Source organism: Panthera pardus, unplaced genomic scaffold (genome assembly GCF_024362965.1).
Source record: "Panthera pardus isolate Hobbes unplaced genomic scaffold, ASM2436296v1 HiC_scaffold_1, whole genome shotgun sequence".
NCBI classification, from domain to species: domain Eukaryota; kingdom Metazoa; phylum Chordata; class Mammalia; order Carnivora; family Felidae; genus Panthera; species Panthera pardus.
Window position 1 is genome coordinate 68,909,758 of NW_026526654.1, and position 22,542 is coordinate 68,932,299.

At 36.3% G+C, this 22,542-nt stretch overlaps 1 protein-coding gene and 1 long non-coding RNA gene across 6 annotated transcripts in view; one reads left to right on the plus strand and one right to left on the minus strand.

The window, feature by feature from the left end:
- Positions 1 to 22,542, plus strand: part of FNDC3A (fibronectin type III domain containing 3A) — a 144,488-nt gene that overhangs the window by 28,219 nt on the left and 93,727 nt on the right. For all 5 annotated transcript variants that reach the window (XM_053899602.1, XM_053899607.1, XM_019447595.2 and 2 more), the window contains exon 3: positions 15,986 to 16,061. In XM_053899602.1, the coding sequence (XP_053755577.1) occupies positions 15,986 to 16,061 (76 nt within the window). The remainder of the gene's footprint in view (positions 1 to 15,985; positions 16,062 to 22,542) is intronic.
- The window catches only part of LOC109265958 (uncharacterized), a 39,571-nt gene continuing 37,342 nt past the window's right edge, over positions 20,314 to 22,542 (minus strand). The window contains exon 3 of the long non-coding RNA XR_002079435.2: positions 20,314 to 20,714. This is a non-coding gene — a long non-coding RNA (uncharacterized LOC109265958). The remainder of the gene's footprint in view (positions 20,715 to 22,542) is intronic.

Consider the following 22,542-nt stretch of genomic DNA (forward strand, 5'->3'; position numbering starts at 1 on the left):
GAGCATCCCACTCTTGATTTTGGCCGAGATCATAATCTCACAGCCCATGTCAGGGCTCTGCGTGGAGCCTGCTTGGGATTCTCTCTCTCCCTATCTCTCTGCCCCTACCCTGCTCAAGCATGTTCTGTCTCTCAAAATAAAATAAATAAACTATAAAAAAAATTCACTTGCAGGTTTTGGATGGACATAAGTTTTCAACTCAATTGGGTGAATACCTAAGAACATAATTGCTGTATTGTATGGTAAGCCTATGTTTAACTTTATTAGATATTGCCACCTTATTTTCCAAAATGGCTGCACCATTGCTCGTTCCCAAGCTTGTGCTTGATCTGAGATTATATCCTTTCCTGATAGAGGAAGTAAAGCATATGTGAGTGCTTGTGCTGTCCTGTTAGCACCTCCAAATCTGCATTTGCATCAAGCACCATGCAATGTTCACTGTTGCCACCATCAAAAGAAAAGTTCAGGTATTTTGGTTTCTTATGTGGCTCAGCAGATTCCTTATTTAACTTTACCTTCTCTAATTTCTATTTATGTATCTTCTAAAATGATTGAGTGCATTTAAACTTTGGGTTAAGATCTGTCAAAACTCAGCTTATCTGGCTTTTTTTCCCCCAGGATCTTCTCCATTTTATTAATCTTTTTGTTATTGTTATTTTATAGTTGTCTCATTTGTACCTGCAGGCTTTTAATTTATGGAGATGACTGAGTAATAACATGGAGAGGCTAATGCTATTGAAAGAAATTTTTTTACTTCTATTTCCTGAAAGAAGGGGGCACACCAGGGCATGGAGAAAGCTTCAGGTTTTGGTCAGGAGGCAGAAACAAGAGCAAGAGGAAAGGCTAGGCGAAAGCCATTATTGGTGTTTCTGCAAGAAAGGTAAATCAGGGTAGAGTAACAGTTTAGGATTGGCTAGTTTTAATAACTGTGGCAAACAAGAAATAATAAATGTTGGTGAGGATACAGGGAAAAAGAAACTCTTGTGCATTGTTGGTGGGAATATAAATTGGTGCAGCCAATATGGAAAATAGTATGGAAGTTCCTCAAAAAATTAAAAATATAGCTGCCATATGTTCCAGCAATTCTTCTTCTGGGTATTCATCTGAAGGAAATAATCACTAACAAAAAGCTGTCTGCACCCTCATGTATGGAAACCAAGATATGGAAACAATCCTAAGTATCCATCAATGGATGAAATGTGTAAAGAAGTTGTGGTATATGTGTTTGTATACACACACACACATACATACATACATGAAATATTACTAGGTCATAAAAAAGAAGAAAAATCCTGCCATTTGCCACAATGTGGATAGACCTTGAGGTCATTATACTAAGTGAAGTAAGTCAAACAGAGAAAGACAAATACTGTATTATCTCACTTATATGGGGAATCTATTTAAAAAAAACAAAAAACAAAAAAAACCTTGGATACCTTCCTTAAGTATTTGGTAGAACTTGTTCAGTGAAGCCCTTTGGACCTAGAGTTTTCTTTGACTTAAGCATAGAAATGATGAAGTAAATCACTCATGCTATTAATACTTTTGTGTTAAGTTTATAAATGAGTGTCATTACTGAGATAATATTACTGAGATAATCTGTATGTATTTGGTATTTAAGCAATTAAAGTGTTTAAGAGGGGCACCTGGGTGGCCCAGTCAGTTAAGCGTCCGACTTCGGCTCAGGTCATGATCTCGTGGTTTCTGAGTTTGAGCCCCACATCGGGCTCTGTGCTGACAGCTTGCTTAGATCCTGGAGCCTGCTTCTGATTCTGTGTCTCCCCCTCTCTCTACCCCTCTGATGTTCATGCCCTGTCTCCCTCTGTCTCTTAATAATAAATAAACATTAAAAAAAATTTAAGTGTTTAAGAAAATTTCAGTTTTATGACATTTATGAATTTATAACTGTTTAAGCTCTTACAATTGTGACACGCATTTGAAGTATTTAAGAGAAAATAAATGCATTAATCTTACTAATGCAGATTAAAATGCTTAAGGGGAGCAAACCTGGAGAAAGAAAATATTGTAGTAATAGATAAAAAAGAAAACTTGGATTAAGGTCATGTTAATGATGCACAATTTGAGAAATATTAGGGAGGTAGAATTGACCAGAATTGAACAACTGGCCAAAGAACAAAACTGAGAGAGGGTAAAAATTTTCCCAGACTCCTTCTTTGAATATTTAGGTGGATGTCAAGGCCATGTTCACTAAGATAAATCTAATCAGTCAGGATAGGCAAGGTTCCTTCATGGTTAGAAACATCCTGTAAATCCCAAGTTTACCAAAAGGCTTATTGCTTACACTACACATCTTTAAGAGGTCATTTGTGGCTGTGCTCCAGCCTATATGTAGAATGTTGATGGTATCATGGCAAAGATAATGGTGACCTACATGCTGACCTCCACCCATGTTTCATTATCCAGTGCAAATCACATGGCAAAACATGTGATCAGTAAGTGGGGAAGGATAATCTTGCCCAAGGGAGAAGCCACAAATATTTGGGAAAATAATAAAATCTTCTAGAATAAGGCAAACAGAAGGAGCAGATTTGAGAGAGTATGAGAGATCTTCAATTGAATTTGAGGTGTTTGGGAAATATATAAGTAGAAATAATAAAAATAATAGCTACCATTTGAGCTCTTGCATTGTGTTACATATTGAGTCAAGTTCTTTACTGACCAAACTGTAAACATTTAGTAAATCTTAGGGGTGAGATTACTGAGACTCTAAAATAATAGCTCACACCTTTGTGACAGTAATTTTTGGCCTCAGAATTCTAATCCAGACCTTTAATCCTAGAAATTTCATGGCCCAAATTAGTCTTCTAATTGCTCTGTAGCTTTGCCTGGCAAACAAAATAGCTGTTTGTTAATTGTCTCATTCTTAAAAGTTTTTAGAAAGGTTAGAATTTAAACATTAAATCAATCTCTTCTTTCCCATTAGAGTTTGTTTCTCCAGAATGTCTACACCATGCCACTTTCTATGATGTTACATAAGAAAGTCAAATATTTTTTGAAAATGTCAATATTAACTATTAACTTTTCCCTAGAGATACACACATAGATACAGATATGAAAATCTGCTTATGTTATCACCTTTTTTATGAACACATAATTTTAAAAATTCTGACATTAAGCCATGCTGCATTGAAAAAAAATCATCTCATTTATTCACGTACTATCTATGTGCAAATTATTGTGCTGGTTCTTGTTGTAAGAAATAACAAAATAAGATTTATAAATTGGGTGTAAATTTTAAGGTAGTCTAAAGAAAAAAAGCTTCCTAAAATATCATTTAAAAAAAAGTTACAAAGGGTGTAAACAAACTAGAATTTATATTTGGCATAAAATTTGGCACTGTATCACAGTATTCTTACTGGGACCAATATCATTTCATTTGTTCATTTTTTTTTTTTAAACGTTTATTTGTTATTGAGAGACAGAGCGTGCGCAGGGGAGGGGCAGAGAGAGAGGGAGACACAGAATTCGAGGCAGGTTCCAGGCTCTAAGCTGTTAGCACAGAGCCCGACGGACGTCTCGAGCTCACAAACCGCAAGATCATGACCTGAGCCGAAGTCGGACGCTTAACAGACAGAGCCACTCAGGCGCCCCTCATTTGTTCATTTTTGAAGTATGTATCTCTTCCTGTTGTCAAGAAAGTAAAAATTGGCAAATTATTTCATCTGAGAAGTGAATAGCAACATGCTTTCATATAATTAAAGCTAATACAGCAAAATTATAAGTTAAAATATTAAATATTTTATAGTATTTTAGTGAAATACATATGTATATATTTAATTCTATTGTGAAAGGTCATCAGATTTTAAGGGAACAATATCTTAAATGAAATATAATGGTCATGGAATTTTGACGGTTTCTACTCTAAAAACAATTGATTTTCTGTTAGATTAACTACTAGATATTCTGGTGTAGTTAGAATAATTCCTAACCCTCTAATTAAGTGACTATAGTTAATCAACCCTTGTGCCCTATAATCCTGTAGGAAATGTTGACTTTTAAGAAATATAATGTTGGGGGCACATGGGTGGCTCAGTCCGTTGAGCGTCCGACTTTGGCTCAGGTCATGATCTCAAGGTCCGTGAGTTCGAGCCCCACATCGGGCTCTGTGCTGACAGCTCAGAGCCTGGAGCCTGCTTCGGATTCTGTGTCTCCCTCTCTCTCTGCCCCTCCCCCACTCATGATCTGTCAATCTCTGTCAAAAATAAATACATTTAAAAAAAAAGAAATATAATTTGGGCTGACATGAGGAGGAAATAAAGAATAGCTTATAAGCAGCACTGAGTAAATAGGGACATTCAAATGAAAACTATCCACAGAATTCTAAAAATTCTTTGCTCTTCTGTAACAAGAGATATTAAATGAGAAGCCTGCCTACAAGGATTATTTTTCTCATGATTTTTCTTGTATGTATTCGCTTAATATAAAGCAAGATTTTTTTAAGGCAAGATCTTTTTTTGTCAGAAATTATAAATAGGTACAAATAAAAGTTGTAGTGTGCATTTTCAATTTGTAACATTTCCCTTTCATTAATAAACTGTAGTGATTATATATTCAGAGTACTCCTATATATAATCTATCACCAGATAGAATGCTCAAGGTTCGTATTCCTAAAATGCTTCATTTGTGTGATTTTTTAAAAAATAATAATTGAAAATGGGAAAAATATACATATACGTCTAAACACATGACAGAAAATATACAAGATATTATAAACAGGGACCCACCCCAGAAAGAAGAGTCTAAATTTTGCCATACACCCTTTGGTACTATTTGAATATTTTTTAATGTGAATTTATTACATTTTCAATAAAAAAAAGTTCTATCAATTGAGAAACAGAAAAAGAGAACATGCAATTTAAAATGTACATGTATATATACATATATATATGTGTATATGTATATATATATCTCACAGGGAAAAAAGGTCTGAACAGATACACACCCATCTGTTCAGTGGTTCTTCTCAGGAGAAAGGGATTGGTTGAAAGAGGTGGAAAGGCAAATTATGCTTTATCTTAACTGCTTAAAGTTTTTGTTAAATTAATTTATTTTCAGAGAGAGAACGAGCTGGGGGGGGGGGGTGTTGGGGGGGGGCACAGACAGCTATGCTGACAGCAGAGAGCCCCATGTGGGGCTCAAACTCACGAACCATGACCTGAGCCAAAGTCGGACACTTAACCAACTGAGCCACCAAGCACCCCTGAACTGTTTAAAGTTTTAAGAATGCTTTTATTTAAGGCCAACATAATCAGAAGAGTGCATAAATCATTTTTGTGCAGCTGCTTCCTTGTATCCCTTCCCAGGAAGTACTTCCTCTCTCTTAAGCAGTATCCCCTTTTTCCTCCTCAAACCAAAGATTAATTTAGCCTGTTTCTGAATTGTATATAAATAGAATTACACAATATGTATTATTTTGTCTTTGGGTTTTTGTTCAATAGTTCATGTATGAGATTCATCCACGTTACCACTTATAGGTATTTGCTACATAATATTCCATTACACGAATATACATCAATTGCTTCATTCTAGTACTAATGGAAGCTTGGATTGTTTCCAGTTTTTACTGTCACAAATAATTCTTCAAAAACATTCTTGAACATTTCCTAAGTTTTGGCTTTTTGGTTTTGGTTTTTGATTTTTGGTGAGGTACATGAGGAGAGTCATCTCTCTGGAATAATTTTGAAAATAATTTGTTTAATGAGTTCAAAATTAGCCAACTCACACTGTTGTTTTGTTGTTTAAAAATTATTTTAAAGTAATAATAGTTCATGTTTCCCTCATTTTCTGCCTTCCTTAAAATGTTATCAGAAAAAAATATTTTTTGGCCACCATTGATATTTTCTTCCATATTTTAAATTGTCTCTTAAATATTTTCCTCTTGCCTGCTTCACATGGGTAGGTAGGAATCATGATTGTATTGTAATCATGACAAATTGTAAATCTTAGATTTAAAATTGGTTACATATGATGGTCATTTCACATATCATATATTTTTAGGAACTTAAATACAGTTCAATTTCACAAGCATTAACTAAGGTAACCACTACTAGATTATGTCATGTAAGAAATACTAAGTACAACACACAGTGTCTGCCCCTATTGATTCACAATTGTTATATTCCTGCCTCCCCCATACATATACAGTATTATAACCCAGTATATGGGTAAGGACTGAAAGTGATATAAAAGGCTTTTCTCATCAAGTATTGCCTTAGAAATACTTAGTTACACTTGAAGAAAGTATTTTCTTTTTTATTTCAACATGGCTCTAAATTATCCATTATGCCTTCTTTTTTAGGAAATGTCTGAATAAAATACTTATAAAGCATCAATCCCAATGTCTCATATGTGTCTATACACATATTATTGAGCACTTAATAGTCTTTATACCTATATAATATTGAAATTGGCATATTATTGGCCACTTAATAGTCTTCATACTTACATAATATTGAAATTGGCATTTTAAAGTTAAAACAGCTGACAAACTTAAGTGGCACATTAATGAGTGCTTAAGGAAAAGAATTTCATGTTAGCTACAAAGTTGGCCACATACTAGCTATATACAGACAAAGCACCCTATCTTCTTGGGGGTAATTCATGGGACTAATGAAAGATTTGGGGGAAGAAAGTAGGTTGGAACTGTGTTTTGAAGGAGGGAAATTCAAATTAAAACCTCAATGAGGATGTAAAATATTAAGAAATCTGACAATATAGAAGGGCTGTAGATCAGTGTAATCCCTTATACACTGCTGGTGCAGCCTTTTTGGGGGGAATGATCTGGCAATATTTAATAAAGCTGAAAAGGTGCATATCTAAAATCTAACATACATACTTGTAGATATTTATCCTGCAGAAAATCTTACGCATGTGTATAAGAGTACATGTGCAAGATTATTCATTGCACTGTGTTGTAATAATGAAAGATGTGGACACAATCTAAATATCCATGAGAGAAATGAATAGAATTTGGAGGATTAATACAATGGAATACTATATACTTCTTTGCCTGAATTTATACTATGGATAAATCTCAATTACAGTATTAAATAGCAAATTAGAGATATGTAAAACATGATGCCGCTGATATAAACTAAGAAACAAACTCACAAAATGATGGTATATACTAATAGTGGATGTATGCAAGCATGCACATTAAGAGTATTAAGGATAAGAAAGATATCCCAAATTCAGAAAGATCTGTAAACTTACATGTCTCTTTCAGAAGAGCATTTGAGACGAATTTGGCAACATGGTAAATCTGGTTGCTTCCAGACACTGATAGATACATACTCTCTACTTTTCTGTATGTTTGAAATGAAAGACATTACCTTAGACATTACAGATAGGATAGTTGATAAAGTTTCAAGGGGTGCTTGGGGGGTGCCTGAGTGGCTCAGTTGGTTGAACATTGACTTCACCTCAGGTCTCATGGTTCATGAGTTGGAGCGACATGTCAGGCTCCATGCTGACAGTACGGAGCCTGTTTGGGATTCTCACTCGCTCCTCTCTCTCTCTGCCCCTCCCTTGCTTGTGCTTTCTCTCTGTCTCAAAATAAATCAATAAAAACTTTTAAAAGTGGGGGAGGGGGCTTGGGTTCCTCAGTCGGTTAAGTGTCTGACTCTTGATTTGGGCTCAGGTCATGATCTCACAGTCGTGGGATTGAGCCCTGCATAGCCTCCACACTGGACTTGGAGCCTGCTTGGGAGAGTCTCTCCCTCTCCTTCTGCCCTTCCCCCACTTGCGCTTGCATGTGCTGTCTCTTAAAATAAACCTTTTTTTTAAAGAGTCTTAAATGCTGTAAGTTTTGAGTTTGAGATAATAAGCAATAGGTAGTCAATAAAATTTGCAGGGTACCCTGTACTCTTCTATATTAGCATTATAATTGTTGTAACTGTCTCCCGTATGGATTCATACTTGTATACCCATCTCCACAAACTAACATATACTAGTTGCTCATTTATTATTTGCCAAAAAATGCATTAAATGGATAGATGGTTGACAGATCTCAGTTGTCTACATGCTGGTGTCAAGCATATGTTCTTAACTAAGTTTGCAAGTTATTATCCTTCATAGAACTAAAAACTAAACTCATGTTTAGTAATTTGATAATTGTCCTTTTCTTTTATTTCCAAAGATTAATCTTTATTTAAACGTTTGTTGAAATATGTTACATCAGCCATTGTATCTATAGATTGACAGGGTCTAGTGAAATGCAAATAAAATTTGATTTAAAGTTTTTATAATCAAATCAGTTTACACTTTGATGTGTAAGTAATTCAGACTTTTTTGTGAGTTGATAGTATATTTAGATGAAATGTATTTCTCAGCTTAATTTCCTAGGAAAGTCAGGTAATCAATTCAAATTTAGAAAGTTGAGGTGCCTGCAGTTTATCAAGGCAAATAAATACAGAAAAGGTAGTTTGAAAAGTCCTTTTGGAGCTTGGCAAATCTAACATTATACCATCTGATATGGTAGCCAGTAACTACTAATTTAAATTAATTAAATTAAAGGTAAATAAGCTTGCAGATTCAGGCTGTCATTTTCACTAGTTGCATTTTAAAAGTTCAGTAGCACTTATGTACACACACAGACCGTATGTATAGGTACATGTAGCAGGGGGCTATATACCAGACAGCATATAGAATATTTCCATCATCACAGAAAGTTTTATCAGCTAGCCTTGGTCTCAAAGCCAGAGGAAAAGATTTAGGAGTTATTTAGAGATGGATAGTAGTTAATTCAGCAAACGTTTGTTCAACTTTTGTAGCCTCTAAAACTGTAAAATAAATAGATTGACATCTTATGAAGGGCGAATGTAGTGGAGGTGACACATGTAAACAATATAGTTATGTGCTAAGTGTTATACTGGAGGATATACAAAGTGCTGTGGGCCCTATTACAGGAATAATTTAACTCTGCTTTAGGATGTCAGCATCTTGAAGGAATAAGTAGAATTACCTGAAGAAGAAATTTTTTGTTTACAGACTAAGTCCTCAGGCATGGAGGTTCAGCATAGGAAACATTAGTTAGCAGAAGTCAAGTCTGAATCAGTAGTCGTGCTAGAGAATAGTAAGTCAGTCACAGGACAGTAAATGAGAATGAAGCTATTGACCGTGGAACCCTGGAGTGAGAGGAATAGAGTAGGTTGATGACTAGAAAGCTAAAGGATCAGTACAAGAAAATATGGAAAGTCAGAGGCAGGCCGGTCCCAGACCAGTTCAGGAGAAATCTCTTAAACATTGTGTTCTGGGTATATTATCTTTCTTATGTCACAATTGATCAACTTCTTCTAGGCTGGGGGCAGATCCTTAAAGTAACAGGTCTACACTGATAAAAATAATAATACTAAGACTTAAATATATGGTGCTTATAGTAACAATAGCTAACATGTACAAATAGTGTTTACTGTATACCATTCACTGTCTTAAGCACTTGACATATGTTAACTCAGTCATCAAAATAACCCTGTGAGCATTGAGTTAATTTGAAAGCCTTCAGTCATGGATTGGGAAATTACATTGCTCAAGGTATGTTAACTATTATTCAAGGGTACAAGGCCCAAAGGATTTTCCATTTTATTATTACTCACAACCTCATTAAGTTGGCACCCTTGAGCAAGCCTGAAGAAGCAGGTGAATAAAAAAACAGGACAAGGATTAGATGCTACAGAGAATTTTGTTCACGTGCTTTGTGTAATCTGAGGGTTGCTGTTTGTGCTGAATTGTGTTTTTCTTACCCCACCCCGAAATTCATATGTTGAAGTCCTAACCCTCAGTACTGCAGAGTGTGACTGTATTTGGAGATAGGGTCTTGAAAAAGGTAATTAAGCTAAAATGAGGTCATTAGGGAAGGCCCTAATCCAATAGAATTTTCCTTTTTACCAGTGTCTTGTAAGAGAATATTAGGACAAAGACACATAGAGGGAAGACCATGTGAAAACATAGGAGGAATGTGACCATCTGCAAGCCAAGGAGAGAGGCTTCAGAAGAAACCAACCATGCCAACAACTTGATCTCAAACTTCTAGCTTCCAGAATTATGAGAGAACAAATTTCTGTTTAAGCACCCCCCAGTCTGTGGAACTTTGTTATGGCAGCTAAGCAAACTAAGATGATAGCCAAAATAACACATTTGTAAATATTGAAGAGCATGAATATATGTTTTTGATTTTTGGGTTGATTTTTTGGCTCTGTCTGCTAAAACCTCTGCTGGGTTTCAGAAATAGAAATGTGAGGTACTTTGTTCTCAGACCTGACTTAATGTCAGTCTTAATGTATAATGAAGAATGCAAGTTCCATGTCCTTGTAGAAAGGAGAAAATTAAATTACATCTGCAAGATTGATTCCATCCATAAACATTTTCCTCTTTATTTTTTCATGATTATATTTGGTTTTGTAAGTTATTTTTTATGAAAATATAGGTAAACATTTTTAGAAATTAATATAACCTTAAACATTTCATATGAGGTATATATTCTTCAAAATAAACAATTTATTAGAGTTTTATAGAATTAAACTTAAGTACTCCCTAAATTCAGAAGGTTCAATTTTTGTTAACTGCACAGAACAAATCACTTATAACATCTTATAACATCTTGGGAGTTTTTGTCTTTTCCTTTAGAGATTATAGAATATTAGGAGCAACCTCCACACCTTCATGGGGCTTGATCTCATGACCCCGAGATCAAGAGTCACATGCTCTACCTATTGAGCCAGCGAAGCACCCCACCAACCTTAACTGATCCTTTAGGTTTTAAAGTAGTGAAACTTTCTGAAGTAATAAATAATACCATGGTTTTCCAGATGGCCATCTTAGCAGTTTATGACTAATTACATTAGAAAGATTGATTATTTCCCTGGGGTTCAAACTGGGGAGAAAATCCCAGACTCCTCACCCTTTGGAGACAGACCTAAATATCTATACAGTGTTTGAAAAGTTCCCAGGGTAATTGCAAGTTATCTTTCCTTTCATCTAGTGTACATCTTTTCATCTAATACTCTTTAATCGTGCTGTGAAGCAGGTATAAGATTGATACTTTCTTATTCTCATTGTACATGTAAGAAACTTAGACCAACAGCAGTTAGGTAAAATTGAAACAGATGACAAAGGAGTTCTTTATTATCTTTGAAATGCAAAATAGTATTTTTAAAGTTGTATCTAGCAGTGATTAGTAACAGTTGAAAATTAAGATAGTAAGATATAATTTATACATATGGATTGTATTTTAAAAATATTGCTCACTTACTATTGTTTTTCCTTTAGAATATACACAGATATTATTAAGTAGTGATTATTCCTGACATTTAAATAAAATTTATTTGTGTAGACAAAGCATAAATAAATAAATTTTGGCACTTTTATTCATTAGTTCAGATTCCGGGGTGGTACCTCAGTTCTATATTTTTTATTATAAATGTTCATTTGAATTTGCCTCACTGTAAGTGGCTAATTGATGTAAATTGAGTAAATGCACTGGGAGTTTACTATATAATAGAACAGTTGGTTGAATGGTTTTGTAAAATGAAGAACTTTTTCAATAATACTAATGATCACCTCTTAGTTTACTTTTTAAAAGTAAATCTGGTTTAAACTAAATGATATCTCAGGTCTCCTTCAGCTTCCAACTTTTCCAAAGCTGTATGCTCGGTTTGTTTAGAGGTATTCATGTCAGACTTTCCAGTCTCTGGTGTCTATGCCCCTTTGTCCTTTTCTTTCCTTCCTCACTCCAGAGATGTCTTTTCTGCTATTCTGCTTTTTTTTGAAACTTACTTCCTTCCCTAAGTAAATAATTTTATATTTAAAATTATTTTTTATTTTTTTAAGTTTATTTTTTATTTATTTTGAGAGATAGTGTGAGCGAGGATGGGACAAAGAGAGAGAGAGAGAGAGAGAGAGAGAGAGAGAGAGAATCCCAAGCCAGCTCCGAACTGTCAGTGCACAGCCTGACTTGGGGCTTGATCCCATAAACTGTGAGATCATGACCTGAGCCAAAATCAAGAGTCATCCCCCTTACCCCACCGAGCCACCAGACACCCCAATATTTTTATATTTGATCCCTTAAAATTTCGTCAGTCTTCCATAACTTCTCTAAGCCTTTGTATCTTTTTACTATCAAAGAGTTTAGGGAGCATTAAATTTTTATTATGTTCTTAGAGATTTTTACATGCTTTATTAATGAATATACTCAGCATATTTAGACCTTTAATCAGTGACATTTTCATTATATCCTTTGTGTTATGTTTTTAATATAACATTTTTGAATAACTATTTCCATGTATCATCATAGCCTATTTGTGAGAATAATTTATAGTATTATCTATAGTCATTGTCAATGCTAATCTGCCCTTTGGGTTAGGTATCTTACCCAAAACATGTTTCAAGCATATGTTTGTTTACTACTTAAGTAACGTAAATATTAGTACTTAATATTTAAGTTTAGAATACACTTAAAATGTTCACTAGTTCTGCATGTCTCTTCAGAATGTGAGAAGTTGAACTGTTGGTGGACATTCAAATAATTGCTTTTATCAACTCTTCACCCACTGTTGACTCTGTTAACTCAAACCAGGCATTAGAAGTTCCCAACATTTGCACTAAAGAATGATATAGAACTGGCTGGCTGATATATTGTGTCAGGGGAGTCTTGAACATGGCAACAGCTCTGTTATTAGGGATGTAAGAAGTGAAAGAACCTGGGGAAGAAAGAGTGTAGTGAAACTGTCAGGGCTGAACTCTGATTTCATAAAGGGATTAGGGATTGGAAGCCAGCAGTACCTTTGAGATAAGTACAAACCTAAGAGCACAATCATTTGTTTTTGTGAAATTTGAAGATACTGAGGAATTTCATTTTTATAGCCCAATGAAGTACTAATCATTTTATGATACTCTATTTGTGAAATTTGCTAATTTTGCAAATAGAGGCATCCATGACATACATTACAAAATGATGGATAATTTATCAGGATTCCTCACCTGTCACACTTCTGAGAATTACTTTGTTTATAAGATATCTGTGGTCACTAAATTAGATAATACATGTTAAGAAGCTGTGTCATTATGATTATACAGTTTTGTGGCAATAATTAACCTCAGGTAGAATAACTAGTTCATCATTCATAGTTCCTCTCCTTTCTCCTTATCACATTGTACTATTGTTTATAATAAGGTTATGAAAAATTGTTCTGCATTTATGCAGATGAATATAAAGTGACGTAGGATTCTAGGGTCACTTGGGTGACTCAGTTGGTTACGTGTCTGACTCTTGGTTTCAGCTCAGGTCATGGTCTCACAGTTTGTGAGTTCAAGCCACGTGTTGGGCTCTGTGCTGGCAGCATGGGGCCTGCTTGGGACCCTCTTTCTTCCTGTCTCTCTGCCCCTCCCTTGCTCATTCTCATTCTCTCTCTCTCTCTCTCTCTCTCTCTCAAAATAAATAAATAAACATACCCTAGAATTTGATGGTCAGGGGAGGCCTTTCTGAAGAGATAACATTTGAGATAATGGAGTAATAAGAAGCAGGCCCCCTAAATAAAACCTGTGTACAGAGAGAAGTTCCTATATTTTATAAAATGCATTTTAAAGCCATCTACTTGCATAAAATCTCCCAAGGTTCAAGAATCTCCTTAGGGGAAAAAAATCCCTGCCCAGAAAACGTGACTGACTACTTTTTCCTCTTGCTTTTTTTTTCTCTTGGTTATCCTTCACTCTGATTTCTGTTAAAGCTATTTTCTCATCCTCCAGCATTTCTTTTTATTCTGATTCATTATTTCTCTTCTTATTTTTGTTTCCTTTTTTTTTTTTTTTTTTTTTTTTAACTTTCTTTGAGTTAACTATGCCTTTTCTCACTTATTGACTTGGGTGCTTACTAATTTTCAGTCTGTTCTAAGTATTTAAAGGCCTGTGTTTTTTGATAATACAATTTTGCCTTTATTTCAGGGCTTTAACTTAACATGTTTTTGTTACATTTCACTGCTGTTGATTTACTATTTTTCATTATGATTTCTTCCCCTAACCCACAAATTATTGAAGCTTTTTAAAATTTGCAAATGTATTTTTAAATTTCTAACTTAATTGCAAATAGAAGATATACAATATTAATTCTTTGCAATTTGTGACACTTGATTTGTGATGTTGTCTATAGTCCAGTCTTGTAATTTTCATTTCAATTGCATATGTGCTTGGAAAGAATATATATTTTCTAATTGTTAGGTGCAATATTCTTTACATGGCCACCAAATCAAGATTATGAATGGTGTTGTTAAGGTCTTCCATATCCTTGATGATTATCATCTACCTGTTCTGTTAATCACTGAGAAAAGTATTAAAATAGACCACCAAAATAGTAGGTTTGGCATTTTCTCTCTAACTTCTTTTAATCTAACTTATTTACTCTTTTTAATAGGCAAACTTAGTCCATTTATATTTATTTTATTAATATATTTGGATTATTTCTAACAATTTATTTTGTTTTCCATTCACCCTACTTTTCTTCTTACCTACTTCCCTTGAAATGAGGGTCTTTCAATCTTTGCCTGAAATATTAACCAAGAAGGTGAAAGATCTCTACACTGAAAACTATAAAACTTTGATGAAAGAAATCAAAGAAGACACAAATAAATGGAAAGGTATCCCATGTTCGTGGATTGGAAGAATTAGTATTGTTAAAATGTCCATACTATCTACAGCCATCTTTAGATTCAGGGTAATCCCCATCAAAATTCCAATGGAATTTTTTTTACGGAAGTAGAGAAAACACTGCTAAAATTTTTATGGAACCACAAAAGACCCATGAATATCCGAAACAATCCTGAAAAAGAAGGACAAAGTAGGAGGCATCATACTTCCTGAATTCCAGTTGTATTGTAAAGCTATAGTAATTAAAAGTTCTGGCGTAAAACAGAAAGGACCAAAGGAAGAGAATTGAAAGCCCATAAATAAACCTATGCATGTATGGTCAGCTAACATTTGAAAAGGAAGCCAAGAATACTCAGTGCAGAAAAGACAGTCTCTTCAATAAACGATGCTGGGAAAATTGGAATGTTTACATGTAAAAGAATGAAACTAGACCCGTACTGTACACCATTCACAAAAATTAACCGGAAATGGATTAAAGAGGGGAAAACTACATACCAAAATGTTCACTTCAGTGTTGTTTTTTTAATAATGGAAAAATTGAAAGCTACCCAAATTCCTTACATAAAGAAAATGGTTAAGTAGTTTATGGCGTGGTCATTGGAGTGGTTAATAGCATGGAAAAATCTTTTTAAAGTATTAAACATTAAAAAGATACCAAATTGGAGTTCTTACATATATATAAATATGTATATACGTATGTATGTATGTTAAGGGGGGAAACTAAGCCTATGCATAGGGAACAAGATTAAGAAATTTATCAAAATGTTAACAGTGTTTATTGTAAGATAGAAGGACTTCAGATTTTTTTTCCCAGTTTTCTGTTTTTCAAATGTCATAAAATTAGGGTGTATAATCTTTATAATGAAAAAAAAAGGTGAGATTAATTTAACAAATTCCAAAATATAACTTGAGATGTCCTACTAAGTCAAGTATGCTCATCTCAAGCTCTGCTTATCACTTTAATACTTTATCTTTTAAAAAATGAAATACTTAGCAACTAATGAACTAAGGATAGATGAGCCAAATATCCTGTGGTTTGACTCCCTCTGTGTTTCAGAGTAAAGTTTATTGCCTTTCCAATAAAAGTGTGCCACTGTATTTGTTTATTCCCTTACTTTTGGCTTAAGTCTCCAGAAAACTGAAGTAATACTTTAACAAATGTGTAAAATGTGTAATCCCATTTTCCCTCCCAGTGTCATAAGGTTAAATAGCTCACATCTACTGTCCTGGCAAATATGTAATACTGTTTTATATATAATCTTGATTGTTATTATTTGCCCTATTATTTGATTATTTTGTTCTGATTAATACTTCTTTCCCTCATTTAAAGGTTATTCTGGTACAAGTTAACCCAGGGGAAGCATTTACAATAAGAAGAGAAGATGGACAGTTTCAATGCATTACAGGTAAGAATGGTAATTTGTTATCATTTGAGATGACAGAAATTTATAATACATAAAGGTGTATATGCTTATGGTTTCTTCCTTTCTTTCTCACTACCACTACCACACCAGCTCACAAACTCTGAATACCTTATGGTATTGCAGTAGTATCCTAATCAGTCTCTTTTCCCTGGTTTCTTGATTAGTCTTACATTCCCCTTCTCAAAAATCTTCATTGAACCCAGTTCAAGTTCCTTATTAGTCTTTCTAAAAGATTATTTCATGTTTCTAGTGTTGCTTTCCCTTTCCCTTTAATATTGTTTCCCTTTATCTTGCTAAGTTGGCTTATTCATTGTCTTCTTGAACCTGTCTTGTACTTTCTATACTCTTCTTATCTAGAATCCGCCCTTATCTCCACCATCTCTAGCCTATCCAAATCCTACCAGTGCTTCAATACCAAGTTCAGATCTTATCTTTAAAAGAATTTTTTTTGTAAAGTCACTAGCCACCCTGCCACACACCACATTTATGACAAACTAAAACGTCTCCAGATATTACCATATGTTCCAGGGGAGGCATACTGAAGAACCACCACTCTAAAGAGAAGAGCAGTAAAAAGATCACTGACTTTGGTATTAGAGAACCTGGGTTTAAATCCCAACTCTGCTAACTTACTAGCTATATAGAACTTTTGCATGTCATTTAATCTCTATCAGCACATTGCAGTTTAATTGATTTTATAAGGAAAGAAATTCACAAATTATAGTTATAAATTAACTTTTAAAATAGAAGTTACTTGGGGTGCCTGGGTGGCTCAAATGGTTAAGCGTCCAACTCCCGATTTTGGCTCAGGTCATGATCTTATGGCTTGTGAGTTCAAGTGCTGCATTCAGGCTCTGTGCTGGCAGTGCGGAGCCTGCTTGAAATTCTCTCTCTCTCTCCATCTCTCTGCTCCTCCCCTGCTTGTGCTCTGTCTCTCAAAATAAAATAAACATTAAAAATAAATAAATAAATAAAAGTTATTTAAAATTCAAAGTCTGGTTATCTAACTGTGTTTAGCAGTTTTTGTATTTTAAGTCACACTATAATGGTAATGAGTATCCTCATTTGCAGGTGTGTTTGAAAAGATGTTGTATTAGTTAAAATGCTTCCATCATAAACAATATTTATTGAAAACAAGTTGAAGAAATATACAAATAAACCTAAGACATAGCTCTATTAGAAACTTACATTCTAAGAGTTAGCCAGTATAAAAATAGAATTATTTTTATAAAATCCTAACTGGCAGGTAAAGACTGGCAGGACCCGAATAGCCTATTTAATTTATAATGTGCCTATAGTATTAATAGTCTTTTTTTTTAATTTTTTTTTTTAACGTTTATTTATTATTGAGAGACAGAGCATGAACAGGGGAAGGGGAGAGAGAGAGAGTGGGAGACACAGAATTGGAAGCAGGCTCCAGGCTCTGAGCTATCAGCACAGAGCCCGACATAGGGCCCAAAACTTGCAAACCACAAGATCATGACCTGAGCCTAAGTCAGACACTCAACCAACTGAGCACCCAGGCATTCCAATAGTCTCTTAATAGTAGGAACTGACTACCATGTGAAGATACTTTTATGCAGAGATAAATTTCTTTGCTTCAGTAGAAAAGCGAGACTCCTCCCTGTATGACAGATTATAAGAGTGGACTCTTTGTTTTAAAATTACTGGGCAGAGTTTTTAAAAACACAGGATAGAAAAAGGGGAACCGTAAAGAAGGTAAAAAGCTTTCCCCTTTTCATGTTTTTGTTTTTCAAAATTAAAAGACAGGATGAATGTGGAAGGACTGATAGTGAACGAGGGCCTGGGGTGAAGTTTTTCTAAAGACCATCATGCTCTCGCTCCAAGCAAGAGAAGACAGGACAAGAAAAGACTAAGGACTACTGGGAGCTCATCTCCTTTTCTTCCCCTTTGCTATCACTAGTTTTTATTATGTAACAGACATCTTCCTGTATAGTTCTAGAGCTAGGTAAAAGGTAAGAGTAGAATTCAGTGTGGAGGCAACAGATAACAAAGAAGAAAGCCTTAAGGGAGAAAAATCATATGCCAGTGAAGCTCAGAGTAAATTAGGATCCTTGGCTCTAAGGCCATCAGGTTAGGAAAACTTTCTCTTCACAGTCACTAGACCAATAAAAGAAAACCTCTGTAATGAAACCTAAAAAACTGGGATTATTTCCAGTGTAAATTAATAAACATTTGGCTTAATCCCATTTGTGAGGGTGCCTGATCCCATTTATGAGGGCTCCACTCTCGTGATTTCATTACCTCCCAATGACCCTACTTCCTAATACCGTCGCATTGGGGTTAGGATTTCAACATATGAATTTTGAGGGGAATATATTTAGTTTTCAGCAGCACTGCATTGATAGGAGTGGCAGAGATGAGCTGCAGTGCCCAAGTGGGGTGTCAGAGCCTAAACTGGGTGAAGAGTTCATCCATATGAGAACAGCCAAGTGCAGAGAGTTAGAGCCCAGAGTGAGGAGAGAATTCACACAGCAAAGTGTCGTGATACAGGGACTCAGAGTCTAAGCAGGCTGATGAGTGTATCATCAAGAAGGGGTGGCCTGGTGTGGGATGTAAGAATCTCAGCAGGATAAAGAAGTCATCAATACAGTGAAGCAGCCCAGCATAGAGAATCAGTGCCAGAATAAAGTGAGAGTACCTACAGGTGAAGGCAACCTGATGTAGGGAGTCAGAGCTGAGAATGAGGAGGTCATCTGTTTGGAAGGGTAGCCTGACATGTGTTGTCAGAGCCCCGGTAGAGTCAGACCATTCACACGATGGAGGTGGTCCTTAGTAGACAAAGCCCAAGTCACGTAAAAAAGACATCCACATAGAGGACGGTGTGGAGGGCCTCCACAGAGGGATGGCCTGGCATGGGGTGTCCCGGCCCCAGCAGGGTAATGAAAGTGTCCATACATTGGAGGTACTCATCAAGAAGAGTCAGAGCCCAAACAGTGTGAGGGCATTCGTGGGATAGGAGGTGACTTGGTTTGAGGTGTCAGAGCCCAAATGAGGTGAGGAAAATGTCTACATGGGAGGTAGAGGGTAGAATCCAGCAAGGAGAATCAGATCCTGGGTGTAGTGAGGAGGGTATCTCTTTGGCATGGCAGGAGATATCAAACCCCAGGAAGCACCCATCCACACATGGGGGACAGCCTAACATAGGAAATGAGAACCTGAGTGAGGTGAGGAGGGCATCCCCATAGAGGAATAACCTGGTGTATCAGAGCCCAAGCAGAGGGAAGAAGTAGTCCACATGATGGGCTGAGGGGTAGAATGGCCTAGTGTGGAGAATCAGAGCCCAAATGTGGTAAAAAGAGAATATACACAAAAGTGGAGTGGGTACTCCAGCACAGGTTGTTAGAGCTTGTGCGTGGTGACATGGAACCAAGGAGCGAAGGACACCTACATAGAGGGTTGTTAGAGGGTGGGGTGGGCTCAGTGTGGGGCGTTAGACCCTGAGTAAGATAAGGCCATACATGCCGGGGGACAGTGGAGGGCGGGAGTGGTGGCAGAGATGGAAGATTGATAACACACACAGGGGGACTAATTAAAGAAACAGTTCTGTTAAGAATGATGAGAGACCTGGGTTTCTTACTATCTAAGAAAGAATTTTAGGTGTGGAAAGGGAAGAAACTAGAATGAATCCTGCTGGCAGTTGAATCAGAAAAATCAGACATTCCTGATTCTGGGTCTGGGGCAGAGAAAGTACAAGATGAGAATGGAACATATTGTTACCCCAGAGAGAGGGAAGATTGCAAAATGGATGGAGACATGTCAAAAGGATATAGTGACCGACTTGAAGGATATGGAGAAGCCTGGCAGGCACCATGTTAATCAAGTGATGAAATTGTATGTCTTCAGTAATGGCAGGAATCAAAATTGTGTGCTACCTGATAATGATACATTAAGAGGAACATGATGTCTCTTCTGTGATATTTCTGCCACAAATGCATAATCTGAATCTAAACACAAGGAAATAATAGACAAACCCAAATCAAGAGACATTCTTTAAAATAACCCTTAATCTTCACAGGTGAAGACTGTGAAAGTCCAGGAAAGACTGAGGAACTGTTCAGACTGATAGACTGAAGGGACATGCCAACTAAATACAACATGTGAACCTGAACTAGATGCTTTTGCTAGAAAGCACATTATTAGGACAATTGGTGAATCTTGAATGGGATTTGAAAATTAGATGGTTTATTAGCTTCTTAGGGCTGCCATAACAAAGTAACACAAACTGGGTGACTTAAAACAACAGAAGTTTTAATGTCCCATAGTTGTAGAGGCTAGAAGTGCAAGATCAAGATGTCAGCAGAATCGATTCTTTCTGAGGGAGAATTCATGCCTCTCTTCTACTTGCTGGTGACGGCCAGCAATCCTTGGGGCTTCTTGGCTTTAAAGGCATCATTTTAATCTGTTTCCATCTTCACATGGCATTCTCCCTGTGTCTCTGTGTCTTCACATGGCTGTCTTCTTATAAGGATACCATATTGGATTGGGGTTCCATTCTACTCCAACATGACCTCATCTTAACCAATTTTATTTGCAATGACCTCATTCCCAAATAAAATTGCATTCTGAGGTGCTGGTACAGAAGCATATCTTTTTTAGGAAACACAGTTCAATCTGTAACAGATAGTAATGAGGTATCAGTGTTAATTTTCTGGTTTTGATGGTTGTGTTATATCAGAGAATGTCCTTATACGAAATGCATATGAAAGTATTCCATAGGTGATGGGCCATCATGTCAGCATTTTCCTTTCAAATGGTCAGGGAAGAAAGTTCTTTGTACCAGCTAGACATGCAATTTTTTTGGCAAAACTTACTGTTTCAAATTTTTTGAGAATGATTAAGAAAATGATACTTTTTTTTCCTTTTTTTTTTTTTAGTGTTTATTTTGGTGGGGAGAGAGAGAGAGAGAGAGGTGCACATGCAAGTGGGAGAGGGGCAGAGAGAGAGGGAAAGAGAGAATCCCAAGCAGGCCTGAACCAAAGTCAAGAGTTGGACACTTAACTTGACTGAGCCATCCAGGCGGCCCAAGAAAATGATATTCTGTGTCTCAGAGAATTTATGGGAGGACTAGAGAACCAGACTCAAGGCTAATCTTCAGGAACAATGCCCCAAAACTATACTACAAAACTGGTCTGATTAAGAAGTCCTCATCAGTGCCAAGAGTGCCCTTTCTTCACTAAGAACTCAATATTACTTGCTTGTAGTACAGATGCCACTTCTGCCACAGGAATCTTGTGCTACCAACCACTGCCTTCTAGGTTATCAGCACCCATAGGACCAGTGTGGTCTTTACCTTGCACCAAGTCAACTCCTTCAACCTACAAAGGGGTTTCAGAGTCTGTGCACCAAAACAAATGACAGTATCCACTACTGGATAGATTTATCCAGAAAGAAAGACTTATCCAGAAAGGAAGACTTAACATTATGAATAGAACTTGATTATTTTAAAGAAAATTTTTAAGCTTACTTATTTATTTTTTGAGAGAGAGAGAGCGTGTGTATGCAAGAAGGGGAGCACTGTCATTGTAGAGCCCAATGCAGGGCTCAATCTCAGGAACCTGTAAGACCATGACCTGAACCAAAACCAAGAGTCAGACGCTTAACTGACTGAGACACCCAGATGCCCCACGTGTCTGACTCTTGGTTTGAGCTCAGGTCACAGTTAATGGGTTCAAGCTCCACACTACCAGAACAGAGCCTGCTTGGGATTCTCTCTCTCTCCCCACCACCCCCCCACCCCCATCTCTGCCCTTCCCCGCTCGTGTGCGCTTTCTGTCTCTCAAGATAAATAAATGAACTTAAAAAAAAAAAAAAAAGACACTTAACTGAGTGAGCCACCCAGGTGCCTCTAGGACTTAGATGGGTTTTTTTGGTTTTTTGTTTTGTTTTGTTTTTTTAGAGAGAGGGTCCAAGTGAGCAAGGGACACAGAGAATCCCATGAGGGGGTGGAGGAGTGGGGAGAGTGGGGCTCACCTGAAGTGGGGCTCATGCTTACCTGGAGCGAGGTGCATGCTCACCTGAAGCAGGGCATCAGCTCCCCTGATGCAGGCAAGTTCAAAACAGTTGGCATATTACTCTGGTTAGATAGTATCCTTTTAACATATTTTGAAAGAAGTATTGACAAACTGAGATTGAACCCAGGAAGGCAGCCAGGAGAGCATACAGTCAAGAAATTATTCTTGTAAAAGCCTATAAAAATACTTGAAGGATGTTTAACCTAGAAGAGAGCTGTGACTTGAAGACCTTGTTCTCAGCACTTTTAGAGGGAAAATTTTAGACTAACAGATGAGAGTTGCAGGGAAGCAAATTTTGACAGGGAAGAACTGTCCAAAAATTATGGTTCTATAAAAATGGAGTCATTGCTTTGTCACACCTGACTCCCATCATTGTATGTGCTCATGCATTGGGTTGGGTGGTATTATGAAAGTAATTCTTACATAGA